At 43.4% G+C, this 16,541-nt stretch overlaps 1 protein-coding gene and 1 long non-coding RNA gene across 10 annotated transcripts in view; one reads left to right on the top strand and one right to left on the bottom strand.

The window, feature by feature from the left end:
- LOC310707497 overlaps positions 1 to 16,541 on the top strand; it is a 579,039-nt gene that overhangs the window by 478,907 nt on the left and 83,591 nt on the right. The gene's annotated exons all lie outside the window — the stretch shown is intronic.
- Positions 12,263 to 16,541, bottom strand: part of ECT2 (epithelial cell transforming 2) — a 43,113-nt gene continuing 38,834 nt past the window's right edge. For 8 of the 9 annotated variants that reach the window (XM_083503981.1, XM_083503979.1, XM_083503985.1 and 5 more), the window contains one exon: positions 12,263 to 13,531. In XM_083503981.1, the coding sequence (XP_083360107.1) occupies positions 13,442 to 13,531 (90 nt within the window). In that variant the 3' untranslated portion in view covers positions 12,263 to 13,441. Of the gene's footprint in view, positions 13,532 to 14,531; positions 14,782 to 16,541 lie in introns of all 9 variants that reach the window. The other variant, XM_083503987.1, reaches the window with a different exon arrangement.

Raw genomic sequence — 16,541 nt, 5'->3', positions numbered from 1 at the left:
TACGTTATTGGACTACAACTCCCATTATCCATCAATGTTTGCCTTCCAAGTTGGACCTGACAGGAGCTGGAGAGCTACCCTTGCCCTAATGCCTTGCTGTTGCTCTCTGGTCCCCAGAATATGCTGCCCAATGCAGCCAGCGCCTCACTCTGTCTAATGGCAGAGCTGGCCCTGAACATCTCTTCCTAGGAATCCATACCCTCCAGCATTCCTCTGAAGAAAATAGGGACATCCTATTCCATACCCCCCAACATTTAGCCAATGAAAATAGAGACGTCCTAAAGAAAAGTGGGACATTCTGGGATCAAACCAGAAACTGGGGCAGCTTCTGTAAAACTGGGGGCTGTCCCTGGAAAATAGGGAGATTTGGAGGGTCTGGAGATCTGTGTGAAATTGCCCCAGTGCTGCCTTCAGGGTTGGCAAAAACATTTTTACCAGTCCCTTTAGCTGAACCAGCTGAAACATCCCAATTTTGATACATGGGATATTGGCAGGTATCCTGTACACTTAACCTAAAAGTAAACCCTATTGCATTCCAATAGGGTTTTTTCTGAGTAGGCCTGCAGAGGATTGTGCTGTTGGCTGATTTATTTGATGTCACCAGTGGAACCCTTTGCAAGACTTGCCTTATATGTATATTGACAACATGCCCAATAAATAGATGGGTGTGTGACCTCTTAAATACTTTGGACTGGTGCTCACTGGAACGTTTGCTTTTTCAAAATAAATAAACCGCACTCCAAAATAGTCCAGTAAGCAAAGGACCTGGCCTGTGCTCCATTCTACAAGTACTCAGGTCCCGTAAAATGTTGTTGTTGTTGTTTAGTCGTTTAGTCGTGTCTGACTCTTCGTGACCCCATGGACCAGAGCACGCCAGGCACTTCTGTCTTCCACCGCCTCCCATAGTTTAGTCAAATTCATGTTCGTAGCTTCAAGAACACTGTCCAACCATCTTGTCCTCTGTCGTCCCCTTCTCCTTGTGCCTTCCATCTTTCCCAACATCAGGGTCTTTTCCAGGGAGTCTTCTCTTCTCATGAGGTGGCCAAAGTATTGGAGCCTCAACTTCACGATCTGTCCTTCCAGTGAGCACTCAGGGCTCATTTCCTTCAGAATGGAGAGGTTTGATCTTCTTGCAGTCCATGGGACTCTCAAGAGTCTCCTCCAGCACCGTAAAATGTAGTGATTCCTAATACGGCTATTGCGGTAAAGTGGTTTCTCTACAGTGGGACACCGACACAATTCCTTGCCAAAGGTGTAAGGGGCCTTAAATATTGCTTCTGTTGGGGTGGAAGCTGACAGCCAGAGCCAATGGGTGCTGGCTGAGGTTGGGGGGAAGAGCCCCATTCACCCTATTGAACCAGCCCCCACTGAGGCCTCCCCAAAGCATGGAACCCGCATTGGGGCCTACTTTGCAACAAATCCTCACACAAACACTCCGAAGCAAAGTAGTGAGGGACCATATCTGGCAAAGATCCCTCTCCAGATACTTTGTAGAGCACCAAAAATAAACCAGAGGACAAAAAATTTTCCCCAAGACAACGGAAACAACTTTTTGAGGGCTTCCTATGGAAAATGCCTGGCCTCCTCGAATGTTGAAGAAACCAAGTGTGCGGCAAGATTAAATTATATAAAGGCAGTGGTGGGAAGGTGGTACCCACTGAGAAGTTAAATGATTTGCCTAAGGGCGACAGCGCGAGGCAGAGAAGGAAAAGAAACCCAGAGGATGAAAATACCACCATGCAGTAATTACAATCAAAGGACAAATTCAGAAATGCGCAGATCTGCCCTTGCTGTTCTTCAAGAATAGCACCTGGCAATCTCCTCTAGGCCATGGCCTTCTTTTAATCTTCTGACCAGCCGAGAATGGTGGGTCTGCATTCTTCCAGGTGCCCCTTTCTTTTTTTTTAAACATTTCTTTCTTTCTTTCTTTCTTTCTTTCTTTCTTTCTTTCTTTCTTTCTTTCTCTCTCTCTCTCTTTGCAACAATTATTGTCACAAAGAGCAGATTTAACAGCAAGCCTTTTTCTTGTTACAATCCATCACGAGGCAATGCCAAATCTGGGACGCCTTTGTGCCGCCTATGAGAGATGATAATAGAATGTATTACCCTGACCTTTTCCGTTTGCTTGGCAATGCTATCGGGGAGCCTTCCCTCTCTCTCTCTCTCCTCCCTTCTTAACCACCTCATTAACCTGGGAGGGGGGGAAAGGAGGAATGGACAGACAATTAGCCTGCAGAATATTAAAAAGGTTAACACTGAATGGCAACCCCCCCCAGTCTGCAAGTGTTGGAAATCTGGTATCGCGTTCTGCTTTCATAAGCCTCACACACCTAACTGAATAAACCTGGCGGGGAGGGAGGGAGGGCTTTGCTTTTGCACATGGCCAAAGATAGAGAGATTGATAAAAATAAAAAATAAGAAGAGTAGGTGGCTATTTCCATTCTAAAAGGTGAACGTTTCTCCCCAAGTCGTGGAGGGGCATGAGAAAGAAAAACGAGGGTCCCTGGATAAAATAGTCTTTGATTCCCGGTGACTAAGCAAAGTGTCTCACAGTTATGATCTACCTGGGCCTGAAATTAGACGTTTCGCATGTGGGAGGAAAAGATGAAAGGAAAAAAACTGTCTGGCACCCAAAGCTAGAAAAGGCTTGTCCTGCTTACGCCTCATTAAAATGAACAGGATCCAAGTTTGGTCGTGACTCACTCACTTTCAAGGGGACAAGAAACGCAACTGGCTTTCTGAGTTTGGGGCATAATTCGTGAGTCTTGAGATAGTCTACAGAGAAGGAGGGGAGGGTTTTCCCATGGCCCTCTAGATGTTGTTGGACTCCGACTCCCATCAGCCCATCGGCATGGCCAATGGTTAGAGACGATGGGATCCATAGTCCTTTCCCTTCCGATTCCTGAATTATAAGACCTGGAACTTGCTGAAACACCCAGGCCCGTCCCTCCCATACCTCTTCTGCTAATGCTGCAATATTGGTTCTCTCTTTTATTCATCACTGTGATACCAGCTCTCATTGATCTATTTACTGGCACATTCCCTGCATTAGTCTCGACACCTGCAGTTCTGGACGCTCACTTGTTCGGTTTGGCCAATCTCAGCGGCAGGCCGAGAGCATGCGGTGACTGGAAATCATTACAAACCTGATGCGGATTCAATCTCTTGACCTAGAAGTCAAGTTCTGAATTTCATTACCCAGTTAATTCTCTCGAGATCCATTTCCTAATTCAATTAGCCATCTCAACAGCACTCCTCCTCCTCCTCCCCCTGTTATCCCTACTGGCCGCCCGTATCTAGTACATGGCAAAACTCATGGACCTAGAACAAGGATGGAAAGTGCGTGAATGGCTGGCTAATGTGTTAGACTTAAGTTGGAAGTCATTATTATTTTATTTATATACTGCAGTGGCTCCCTGCTTGTGGAATGCTCTCCCCAGGGGAAGTTCGCCTGGCACCTTCATTATACAACTTTAGGCGCCAGGCAGAAACGTTCCTCTTTAACCAGGCCTTTGGCTGATTTGCCATCCAGTGCCCTTTTAAAGTGTGTTGCGGGGGGGGGGTGTCATTGGGTTGTCTTTGTTTTTAATATGTATTTTGTGGGGGTTTTTAAATATATTGTGATTTTATTATGTGAACCACCCTGAGATCTACAGGTATAGGGCAGTATACTACTAGTACTACTATTAGGGACACGGGTGACGTTGTGGTCTAAACCACTGAGCCTAGGGCTTGCCGACAGTTCGAATCCCCACGACGGGGTGAGCTCCCGTTGCTCGGTCCCAGCTCCTGCCAACCTAGCAGTTCGAAAGCATGCCAAAATGTGCAAGTAGATAAATAGGTACCACTCCGGCGGGAAGGTAAACAGCATTTCCGTGCACTGCTCTGGTTTTGCCAGAAGTGGCTCAGTCATGCTGGCCACATGCCCTGGAAAAACTGTCTGTGGACAAACATCAGCTCCCTCGGCCAGTAAAGCGAGATGAGCGCTGCAACGCCAGAGTTGTTCGCAACTGGACTTAACTGTCAGGGGTCCTTTACATTTCCTTTTTTATTATTATTACAAATGCCAAAACAGCTTCTAAGAGATCTATAAAAACAATTCACCATTAAAACACACAGTGGCATTAAAGCATCCCTAATTAAGGCAATGAAACAAAGAATCAAAAAGCATAACAATTAAAACCGCTTTCAAAGGTTGAAAGAACAAAACCAAAAGTCCAGTTTAGGGGGATGGTTGCCTAAACAGGTGTGTCTTCAGGAGCCGGCAGCATGCCAATGCTGATGGGGCTTCTCATATTTTGGCAGGGAGAGCCTTTCACAACACTGGTGCCACAATGAGAAAGCCTGCCCCCGAGTTACCATAAGCCGATAATCACCAGTCTGACAATCATACTGCCCTTAGTGACCAGTGAAATTGGTTGAATATGGGGCTTATCTGCACTTACCTTCCACCCGCTCTTTCTAGGCATGGTCCCCAATTTAAACCTCCTTCTATTTTTGCTCTGGAGCTTTCTTCAAGAAAACCCACTCTTTTGAGCTCCTTCAAAGCAAACAGCAATCCATGGAACCCCAAGTTGGTGTTGGCTCCGACTGAGCACTAAAGTGCAGGGTTTTGTGAGGAAATCTCTAAGGCAAGGTGCGGGGCAGGATACTCCGACATTGAGTTTTCTTTTTTTACTATTTATACCATCACAGGGTATAAGGTGAAATATACAGTAGATTTCCAGGCCTTGGCAACTGCTTACAGGCTTCATCAATGCTTTCACAGGCACTCAGGAGGGGAAGCATTATGAAGACCATCTGACATCTGTTTTTCCTCCTAACCACTCACGTATCTGGATCCATCTTGTAGACACTATGCCTTCTGGACATTCCCAAAGACAATTTGTGTCCTGTTCTCCAGGCGTTCCCAATTAAATTTCCACAGATCAGGCCGGCCCCATATTCTTTTGGAAAATTAAGAGATTTCACTTATATCAGAGCACAAGGTAGTCCTAATCAAACCTGAGGCTGCCTTGGGCTTGCCTCCCAAGCATAATGCCCCCTTTTTAATGAGCTCTGGATTTCGTCTGAGCAATGTTTTGAATATCATCACCAGCCATTTCTGTGAAGCGTTCTATCAAACATGGCTTCCCAACTCTTCGCAGGTTCCAGCACAGAGGGTGGGTGCTGACCGCCTCATAAAGAACTCCTACGCTTTCTTTAACAATGGAAAGCTGGAAAAAGTTAAAGTTAAAATATGCCGTTCTTGTTAAGGACCATTCTAGCGCTGGGAATGAATTAAATTGCGGAAATGGCCTCAAATCCTGGCGGGTGAACTGTCCCATTCTGTAGATGAAAGTTCAAGGCTTCATTGTCCTTCATGGGGATGCGGCAGAGATCCATGAGGGGAAATGGCACATGAGGGAACATGCCGAGCCATTGAGGCACCATTAGATACCTTTCTCTATTCTCGCCCACAGCGCTATCATTTCGCTTTAAAAAAAAAGTATGAAAAACCCCAACGCAGAATTTCATATTAGCCACCTAAGCTAAAATGGCCTACAGACATTTTACTTCATGGAGGGATCAGAACATTAGCTTTTCCATCATCAAAGAGAAGGGACACATTTTCAATTATACTAAAACATACAAAGTGATATTTCAAGGAAGGATGAGGAAAACAGGGCTCGATGTCATCCTCACCCAAAGCAATGACGTGGTGACAAGCCTGCTTGCTGTTTTCTTATGTTTTTCATACTTTTCGTTTCTAAAGTTATAAACTGCCTCAAACACCTTCAAACAGGCTTCTACAACAGAGTGCCCTCTGCCCCAGCCAGCATGGCCCAAGGGTCAGGGATGGCTAGAGACATGGTTCAGAATATACGAAGGGCACCATATTAGCGAAGGTAGCTTTAACAGGGGGCATAGGTAAAGGTAAAGGGACCGCTGACTGTTAGGTCCAGTCACAGACGACTCTGGGGTTGTGGCACTCATCTCACTTTACTGGCCGAGGGAGCCGGCATACAGCTTCCAGGTCATGTGGCCAGCATGACTAAGCCGCTTCTGGTGAACCAGAGCAGCACACGGAAACACCGTTTACCTTCCCGCCAGAGTGGTACCTATTTATCTACTTGCACTTTGACGTGCTTTCAAATTGCTAGGTGGGCAGGAGCAGGGACGGAGCAATGGGAGCTCACCCCATAGCGGGGATTCGAACCGCTGACCTTCTGATCGGCAAGCCCTAGGCTCCGTGTTTTAACCCACAGCGCTATAGAAATGCAAGAAACAGAATGTGCCATGGGTTGATTGATTCTCAAAAAAAATACCAGTTAAAATATTAACGATTAAGCTTCTCATCAGTTTGATGGGCAGGATGAGAACAAGATATTTGTTCCCCAAACCCTCGAACCCTATCTATCCTCTGCATTTTCAGCAAACTTGACACCAGATGCAAGGACAGAGCTCCAGCCACAACGTTTGGAACAAAGATGCTCCCTTTCCCCTTATTATCTCCATGCAACCAGCTTAGATGGCTTTATAAAAGGGATTAGGACAAATCCATCACTCATCAGGATGCCTATATGCAACCTCCAGGTGCAGTCAGCAGGATCCTGGGTACCAGTTTCTTGGGAACAGCAGCAGGATAGGACTATTGCCTTTATGTCCTGCTTGGGGGCTTCCTAGAAGCGTCCGATTGGCCACCCAACAGGATCCCAGACGAGATCAGCTTTTGGTCTGCTCCGGCAGGGCTTGTCTTATGTCCTTAATAGGCTGCCAGCCATTGCTCCCATAGCTGTGAACTGTTTTAAGTCCACAGCAGCACCAACAAAAAAATCAAATAATTAGACTGTTACCCATAGAGCTTTGCTAGCGTTCACAGCCTAGCAGAAACTTCTGATCTGAGAAGGTGCGAGCCTCCACTACTTTTTTAATTGGGAGCCTGATTCGTTCGCCGTTCCACTTGTAACACAGTGCAGTGCAGAGGAGAGAGAAAAGTGGGGGACCCAGGACTCTTTTGGAAATCAATTGTGCTCATGTTTACGTTCACCCCAGGCTGAGACGCTGCAGAAGTAACCGAAATATTATCTTTGCCATCGCAGAGCAGCAGAAAGCAATGGAGGCGCTTCCCATCCAATATAGTCAATAAATCACTTCCTCTTTAGGCAAAGAAAGGGAGTTTGCATATTTATAAGGACACTGATGCTGAGAGGTAGTTAGTATCTTCTCTGTCTCTCCCCCTCCCCGTCACTCCGAATGGCAACCAGCAGCAAGCAAGCTCCGTCATTTTGAAAAGGTGCACGAAACAAAACTCCCGAGCCGTATGATTTATATTCCACTCCACTCCAGTCTAGAAGACTCTATAACTAGGTTAATGCTGAGCATGCTATGCTTTCCGGATGAGGAAAAGGACAAGACAAGTGCACACAGCAGCTCGCCAGGACTTATAAGAGAACAAAAAAAAACAACCACCCCACAATATTCTGAAAAAGTAAGCTTTCCTTGGTTCTTCCGACTCAGCTCTGTACTAGGCAGAATAGGGCAATGATGGAGGGGCCTTTTAGCCTTCAATTCCTCAGGTTACGCAGGGAGAGAAATAGGGGCAGAGACGACTGGATTATATTATGGAATTTAGAGTCTTATCTACACCACAAAATTAAAACTTGAACAGGAAGGGAAATAAATTAGTAAAACACCTATACACATCTGTAGCATAGCGTATGCCCTGTTTGGATCAAGTGTAGCTCCGGTGATTTAAATTAAGCTGCTTGGGCTTTGTGTAGCTGGAGTAGCATTTACAATATTTCATACTTGCAGCTCCATATTCCCCTTGGTCTGTTCTCAAGGACAAACATCCTTTAGCTAAAGGGATCTAAGTGAAAGCCACTTCACATGTGATTGGAAGGCGTCAGCGAGGAATATGCTAGCAACTCTGGGGCTTTCTTTTCATGCTTGTGGAGTCTTGGGGAAATTTCATTCTACAACCAAAATAAATTATGGGTGATATCCAATGTTGGTCATTCTCAGCGTACAGCCACTGAAGTCAACAACCTTCTTTCGTCCACTTAAGTGGGTCCGTACCGAGTAAGACTTAGTTGGGTACCACTGTGTGTTGATCGTGCAAAATGAAGGATTATGCAGGCTGCCCAATCTAAACAAATACTTGTTTGACATCCTTTAGTTTTGATGCTTTTGAATTATGGTGCTGGAGGAGACTCTTGAGAGTCCCCTGGACTGAAAGAAGATCAAACCTATCCATTCTGAAGAAAATCAGCCCTGAGTGCTCACTGGAAGGACAGATCCTGAAGCTGAGACTCAATACTTTGGCCACCTCATGAGAAGAGAAGACTCCCTGAAAGACTCCCTGATGATGGGAAAGATGGAGGGCATAAGGAGAAGGGGACGACAGAGGACGAGATGGTTGGACAGTGTTCTCGAAGCTACCAGCATGAGTTTGACCAAACTGTGGGAGGCAGTGGAGGACAGGAGTGCCTGGCGTGCTCTGCTCCATGGGTTCACGAAGAGTTGGACACGACTAAACGACTAAACAACAACAACAAGTTTTGCTAGTTAGGAGTGGGAGGAGGACAATGAAATCTTAAGTGAGTCATCTTGCTAGCTTCCACGATTCCACTCGGCATCGCCCATACCCTTTCAGCCACACAAGCTAGAAACTTGCCTTTTTAAAACATTGAAGTCAAGATTCTCAGAAAGCTGGATTCTGTATCAAATGCTGCTTTTAGTGCTTTCCCCATGCATGTGATCCTGAGCACCAAATTAGTGCCACATGCTTTGTACACTGGGAGGCTTAAGCAGGAGTGAACAGACGAGCAAACTCTGACATTGATGGGAGACCAAAGCACAACAGATCATGCTTTTAGCCATTTTCCATTTCTGCTGGAATAGCGTTTCCAACTCAAGAGCGTCTCTTCCATCACAAGAGGACTCTCATTCATCAGCTTGTCATCGAGGTTCATATACCACTAAGTGTGCCATGTCACAAGAGCACGCATCCATCGCTTAGCACTTACCCCTTTAAAGCACCATGGAAGCAAACAAATATTCAATTTCCATATATTTGTTCAGCATAAACGGCCCTTGCAATGTGTGTTGTGCATGCTAAATTTAAATGAAGTGTTATTAAAGAAGCACATTTTGTTTATAACCACTGATCTCACATTCTCAACAGAGTAGATCAAGCTTGGAGGTCTGCCACCTCCTGCTTTGCAAATTAAGCTTCACCAACTCTGGAAGATTCCTAATACCAGGGTGGATCTACAGGCCTCTCTCACACATACACACAACACAGAGAGCAGAATATCGAGAGCATGCAGCTCTCTCCAGAGGGGAAAGCATGTGATAATTTGGAACAAATAACCTTTGGGCAAAAAAAATAATAATTAAATAGGTCACCCCAAATCACATGCATGTAATAGTCATGCTCAAACCCAGTGGGGCAGTTCTCTTTGAAATACTACCTAAACCTTCACATAAGGAAATACCTTCAATGAGAACCTTATGTTGTATCAGAACTATCTTTCATCGACCAAATGCATCCCTCATGAAAGTAAAAAACCCAGCCAAGAGGCGGCTAACAACCCCCTGCTTTTATAGGGGGAAGAGTTAAGAACAAGAAGTTTTAATTTGTTTTAGTCTGTTCTATTGTGGTTGCCATTTTCTGTACGTTTTAAATTATGGCTGTAAAATTATTTTAGTGATAATTCTATGGTGTGTATGTTTTGGGGGTTTTTTGCAAGCCGCTTTGTTTTCCCTACAATCGAGCGGAATATACATTTTATGAAACAAACAATCCCACCCTTTTCCTCATGAGACCAGAGTGCTCCATATAAGTGCTGCACTTCTCAGTCACAAGAGATTGTTGATTTTGGATCGAAGGAATCAGACCAAAGGTTCTTCCAGACTTATATTTTGTAAAAATAAAAAAAATTCCTTCTAGTAGCACCTTAAAGACCAACTAAGTTAGTTCTTGGTATGAGCTTTCGTGTGCATGCACACTTCTTCAGATACCAGTGTTTTATTTTGTAAACACTCTGTTTTGCGAGCCAGTGTAGAATAAATGTCTGTGATTCCCAGTTACATTTGTGCCTTTGTGAGAGGGAGGGGTAAGGAAAGGAAAGCCAGCTAGTCAATCACATGCAGCCCCCTTAGATAACAGTCTCAGGTATGGAGCTTTTAATTTTCCCACTGTCAGACAAGAGATGTTCAGTTTCTTATATCCACTACAGAGTTTCACTGCTGTAATTTTTGAGCAGGTCCAAAGCTAGTTAGCCTTGTAATCTCCAATGGACAAACCAGCAAGATCTGCAACAAACAGGAAAAGCAAGCACATCCACATATAATAAGCAACAGTCCAAACAAGTAGACCAGGAAAATGGAGTCCAAAAACTTCACAACCCGAAAGCCAATATTAAAAATAATTAATGCTAACAAAAATAAAAGCTATTGCAACAATTGTGCATTAAAACATGTGAAATAAGCCTGCATAGTAATATTATTAGATACTGTTGTTGCACTATATTGTATTTTGCACCAACTATTTCTTAACTTCTTTTCAGCTCCCATGGACTTGGTCTGTGGTTCTTGAGGAATTCTAAAATAACCTATTTAAAAACAGCATGGCTCCGGTGAAAGAATAGTACGCAAGGCAACGATAGGTTAGATAGACTAGCAGTTTTCTAAAGGCAGGAGCTGCCAAAAAGAAGAGGACCATTTGTTTCTTGGCTCCACAAAGTGGCACAAAAGTTTTAACTTCAAGCTTTACATTCTAACAATAGGTTGTGTGGTGCTGGGAGACAAGAAACGAAGTCTTATATAGCAGTAGTTTTTTGTGGGGTTTTTTTAAAAAAGAAACCTGCTAATGATGTGCAAACTGTGGCTTGTCCCACGATGAACAGTCTTCTTAATGCTGAAATAGTTTGCCCACCCACAGTCTGGCAGTGTAACAAATTCTGCTATTAAAATTGTCACCTTTTTAGGGTTAGGAACCCTCCTGATGAAATGGGTGAGATTTGTTGAAGGGTGGAATTAGTTACGACCTTAAAGGCAAACATCTTTCTCCCTATGTCAGCACTGTACTCTACTGTTCCAGTCACTCGGTTCTATTTAAAGTTCCTAGTGCTGTTTGAAGAGGCATATATTCTCACTGCAAGCTATTAAAGCATTTATGGACTATGATGATTAATCTGTGTTCTTTTCTGAACAGAGGTGGTGGAACAGTTGTGAGAGTACCTGTTGCTTATAAGTTATCCCCAGGAGTTAAGAGAGCTGCCCTTTGCTATGCGCTAAAAGGGCTCTTACACTGCAATTTCTTTTTCTTTTTCCTTTTCCTTGTTTATTAAGCATTTCAAGAGCTAAAGACAGAAGCAGAAAACTGAACTGGCTGGAAACGACTGGCTTGCACACCCCTTATGCAGAGGGCCTCCTTGGTAGTGGCACCCTCCCTGTGGAACGCCTTTTCACCAGATGTCAAGGAAATAAACAACTATCTGACTTTTAGAAGACATCAGAAGGCAGCCCTGTTTAGGGAAGTTTTTAATGTTTGATGTTTTACCGCATTATTATTATTATTATTATTATTATTATTATTATTATTATGTTGGGAGCCACCCAGAGTGGCTGGGAAAACCCAGTCAGATGGGTGGGATATAAATAATAATAATAATTTGAGGTGCTTTCAAACTGCTAGGCTGGCAGGATGTCTGGTGGTAGCAAGTACTTAAAAGGATATAATGGTCGGCTGAACAGAGGGGTACACTCTACTAACCAGGAACTGCCGTTCCTCAAACAGCACACGGTCCAAGTGGGCTGGGTGACGGCAATCCCAAGGTCTCACGGACTTTGCTTGTTTCTGTGCACTTTCAAGGCCCTAACCCTTCACATTTGGGCATTTTAGAATTGTGACATAGAAAAGCTTTGGCACTCACAATTACTGGGCAAGCACCCATAATGCCACAAAAGCTTTTCCATTCCCACCCAGTAGATTCTGCGTATTGTCATCTCTGCAGCGCTGTTGTCTCCAGACCCTCAGTCTTCTCTCTCTTTGAAGAAGGAATGGAGTTTAAGGGGCAATTCAACAGGGAGAGGATTTCATTGTTCAAAGTAAGTAGTAATAGACATGTCCTTGGTGAATTTTCCACTCTAAGAAATGCTCAGAAGCAGCTGAATAGGATGCACGTTGTTTGCGTTGCTAGGATATTGCAAAAAATTATTCAATGAACTTGGGAGGGTGGGATCTGCAGGGGTAAACATGAAAAATTAAAGATAAGCGACACAAACCACTCTATTTATTTACACAAGTTTCTGCCAGTATAGAATTGTAAAAGATACAAGTAGTAAAAAAAAAGTGGCACAGGTTACACTTATTAGTAGCAGTCAGTGGTTAAGAGAAAATGGGAAATTAGAAATCCCACCCACTCCAACCCCCATAAATGGACAGCAACAAACCAAGTTTATTGTATGCAGAAACTTAATTTTCAGAGGGAGTTTAGAAGTATAGCCTGAAAACTTGATATTTAAAAAGTTTAAGATGTGAGAAAATACCGTATAAAAAAAAAACCCTACAGAAAACAAGGTGAACATTTTTATATGAAAGCCTTTGAATAATAAAAAATAGCAGCTGTAGATATTGAAATCAGATCTACATTTTCATCTCCATATGAAATCTGTGCACAAAAACTAAGTATATTGAAAAATTGAAGTGTTTCACTTAAGTTTTAGATATAGCTTTTTTATATTAAAAAAAATGGTCCCCATTCAAAAATTATAAATACAATTTAGTTCAGTGATTTTTCTAGGGGCTTCCACTTCAGTAATTTTGCATTTTGTTGGGCAACAGTAAAACCTAGCAGCTAAAGAGCGTCAGACCAACAGACATGTGGGCCAACCATTTGCATATTTCCACTAAACCACCGCCACCGATGCACTTTCATCATGCTTGAAGTATAATTTAGGCTTTAAAAAAACAGATTTATACTTTAAACAGTAAGCAAGTGTTTCACTTTGGATATTGGTCTATGCAATGGTTAATTCAAACCGTCAGCCTCTAAACATACAAACACTATTTTAAAAGCGAAATCCGCAATCCTCAGCCAGTGCGGGCATCAGTGAGCAACTTCTGAATATCCGCAGGCAGGTCCAACATTGGTTTATTCATAACGTCACTGCGCAATGTTTACACTAAGCAGAATATTTCCATTATGCCAATAGGATGATTTGTGCAAAGGAATATGTTCTCTCCAAGCCAAGGTTGAGTTCTTCAGTTTTTTAGTAGGCACATCAGACAACTCTTGGTGATTAATTTAGTGTTATCTAAAACGCTTACTAATTCCCACTAAGTGCTAACTAAGTACCACCGTTCATGTCAGTAAATGGTCACTTCAAAAAGCTAGACCACTTTCCGTCAGTCAAAATTGTTAAGTTGCAACTCCATTTCCTGTCCATGTCATATTAAGTGAGTAGTTGACCGACTTAAAGTATGACTCCTCTTTTCAAACACTGATGGCAGGTTGATCAAGGACGGAGAGTGGATGCCCTGTTCAAAGAAAAGAAGAAATATTAAGTGTATACATCTCCCGTGGAAGAAATACTTCTAATGTGTGCCTGGGAAAGGAGGGGGGATTCAAGGGGATCACAAGGAAGCAGAGATCTTCCCCGCTTTAAAATCCAGGTTTGCAAAGTGTCAGCAAGTTAGGCGGGCATACGTCTTCAGAAACACTATTGAGAGGTTGTGTGTGTGTTGCATTTCTATTAAGCAGCAGCTTCTCCAACTCAGCCTTTCGACATGTAAGGTTTTCTAATGTAGCCAAGCCTCAAGAGAAATAAAGATGAGGCATTGCTTTCTACTTAAACGTATGCAAGAGCAGTTCTGCCCTCGCTGCATTTTCGTGCCTTCAAAGTGGCGTCTAAAAGAAGAGCAAGAAAGATAGAAAAACCCTCTCGGACTATTATAAGATCGCTATACATTTTACAACTCTATCACAATCACAATCATCCACAATCGCTATACAACTCAAAGGTTTTGTTTTTGTATAGGGCAAGCTTCAAGGTCATTTAAAAATACTGACAGCTTGCAGCAGGCAAAGTGTATTGTAATTGGTCCTAGAATATATTTAATAGGAGCTCCTAACCCCCCAAAAATAGTGCCCTGCACGTCACTTTAGCCAAATGACTTATCCGGTTATCTTAGTAATTCTGCTACACACCCATTGCAAGAGATTGAAGGAATGGACAGAACTTCCAAATGTCAAAGCTACCTTTTTCTCAAGTAAACAGCCACATAGTTTTGTTTTCTAAAAAAGCATATGTACCTTAAACTGCCAGAAAACATGGAAAGAAACCCAGAGCAAGATCAGTATCAGTGGTGACCATGCAAACACCATTAATTTGAATGAAGGAATTCAAGCATTTTGGGACAGAAGTGAAAGAGTGCTTAAGAGAGGCCCGGCACCTGGAAAATATTAGACTGTAGGCCTTATTTAAGGCCAGTCTCTTTGCCTCCGAGAAGTGCCCAACAAGGAGGTGGCAGAGCTCACTTTAGGCGGCCCTCTGGTCATCAGTCGCTTCCTCTCTGGTGGTGCTGATGACTGGGCAAGGACTGGGCAGGGAACAGGTCTTTAGGCTGTCAGAGCTGGAAGCAACTCTCCCTTCTACACCGTGGGAAGCAGCTATCAGAGGCCGAGGCCTAGAGCTCGGGGAGTTCCCATCAACGGAGTTGGAACGCTGCACACTAACAATGTGCTTAACTGGTTCACATAAACTGTACGTAGAAGCGCAGCGAGTAATCTAAAAACATTGCGGGAAGAGGGGAACGGAGAGTTAATCCACACATCGCATTCAGTCCAGATCTATCACGATCTCCCATTGTGCTTCTCCCCGTACCATTTTATTTTAGATTAAGGAAGAGCCTGGCCAGGCTGACAAGCCAAGGACAACGTACTAACTGCTTCCTTTGAGTCCTTCAGTCCAAGATGTGCTTGAACTAGATTTACCTTTCAGAGATTACGATGCTCCACCTGTATGACTAATCCCTCTGTTCTGTATTTCAGTAATTCATACCTTCCAAAACAAAAGTCTCTTTCAACCCAAGGACATTCTACTGCTGGGAAATGCCTGTTGTGTTGTAGAGTGGGAGAAGGAGGGGGGCACTAAAGCAATTCTGGCTCTAAGAAGAGATCCGCAGGTGTATGACACCACCTAGTTTAAGCCTTCAGACCGAGTTTATATATCAAAGTACATCCAAATTATAAAGCGCTCACTGTGCTTAAATTGCAAGAGTCGATTTTTTTTAAAATGGCACGATATGGCCTAGATCTCATCTTCAGTGGCTATCTCCATGTTTGCTCATTCATCTTCCATGAAAATACTTAGCAGTACGTGGAGTAAGTTGCATACTTCATTACAGCCATCATTGCAACAATAAATGCCGATATTACAAGTGAAGTGTCTATGAGTGGACCTAAAGCCAATAAAATTGACCAGTTTGGCAAAGGTCATCGGGTGAGCACATTGCAGAGACAAGGACTGAACTGGAGATTACTGGGCTTAAAGGTCAGTCTTAATCGGTCTCTATGCTACCCCTGCGATAGGAGTCATTAAATGATTTGGTCAACATTGCCATTTCAGGGATGACACAGGAACATGTTCAAAACCACCCAGCATATCCATCATGGCTGTATTGAGCCTTATCTCCCAGTTCAGAGACAGGTTCTGCCCAACAAATCGTCTGCACTTTTAGGAAAGAACTAGTTACTCATCTAACAATAGCCCCCTTTTCTTAACATCTACAGACCTAACATCTGCACCCTTTCCTCCACTGGGCAAAAAAAATCTTTTGGAGTCTGCAAAAATTCTATTCAAAGGCTTGCAGAACCCTCTGCTCTAAGAGGCTCACCCAGAATACCAACATCATAATATCAGTAAAAGTGGGTTGGGATCAGGTAAACTAAGTAGAGAACTGTGACATTTTATGGGTTTTGATGCAATGGAGCAGAGAAAAGAAATTTCCAGCTCACAACAGCTGGAGAACTATGTATGTTCTGGGAATGAGGTCTATCTATCCAGTTTAGAATGGTAGAGACTGCCTGGCAGGATGGCAGCACCAAATTGTGTTTTCAAGAGATATTGAGCATTCCCATTTCAAGTGCTGTTACGGTGCAAGGACACCCTCTTAAGGTTATTTCCCTTAAGGCCTTGATGTAGAAAAGGAAAACTTGGCCGTGCTTGTTGTGGTTAGCTGAACAGTTCATCAGAGGAGCAAGCAGCCCTGCCGTGGAGACAAGGCCAGCCACCCTTCATTGGCTTCATTCACCTAGCACCGCTAGACGCCATCACAAAACATTGAACGCAGCTCCTCCAAAGGGACTAACAGTCCAAATGTACATTTGTCTATATGATTCAAGAGCGTCTCTCCATCCCATGCTTTTGATTAATCTTTATAGCTGTAATATTTTTAACTACTCCTTGTCACTTTTCTTTTTTCTTTCTTTCTTCTTTTCTGGGAAGCCCCTTTTTGCCAGAACACATAACCACAAGACATTTAATAA

This window comes from Podarcis liolepis (assembly GCF_965112155.1).
Source record: "Podarcis liolepis genome assembly, chromosome: 5".
Lineage (NCBI taxonomy): Eukaryota > Metazoa > Chordata > Lepidosauria > Squamata > Lacertidae > Podarcis > Podarcis liolepis.
The sequence above is the reverse complement of the archived record's forward strand: the minus strand, read 5'-3'. Positions and strand labels throughout refer to the sequence as shown.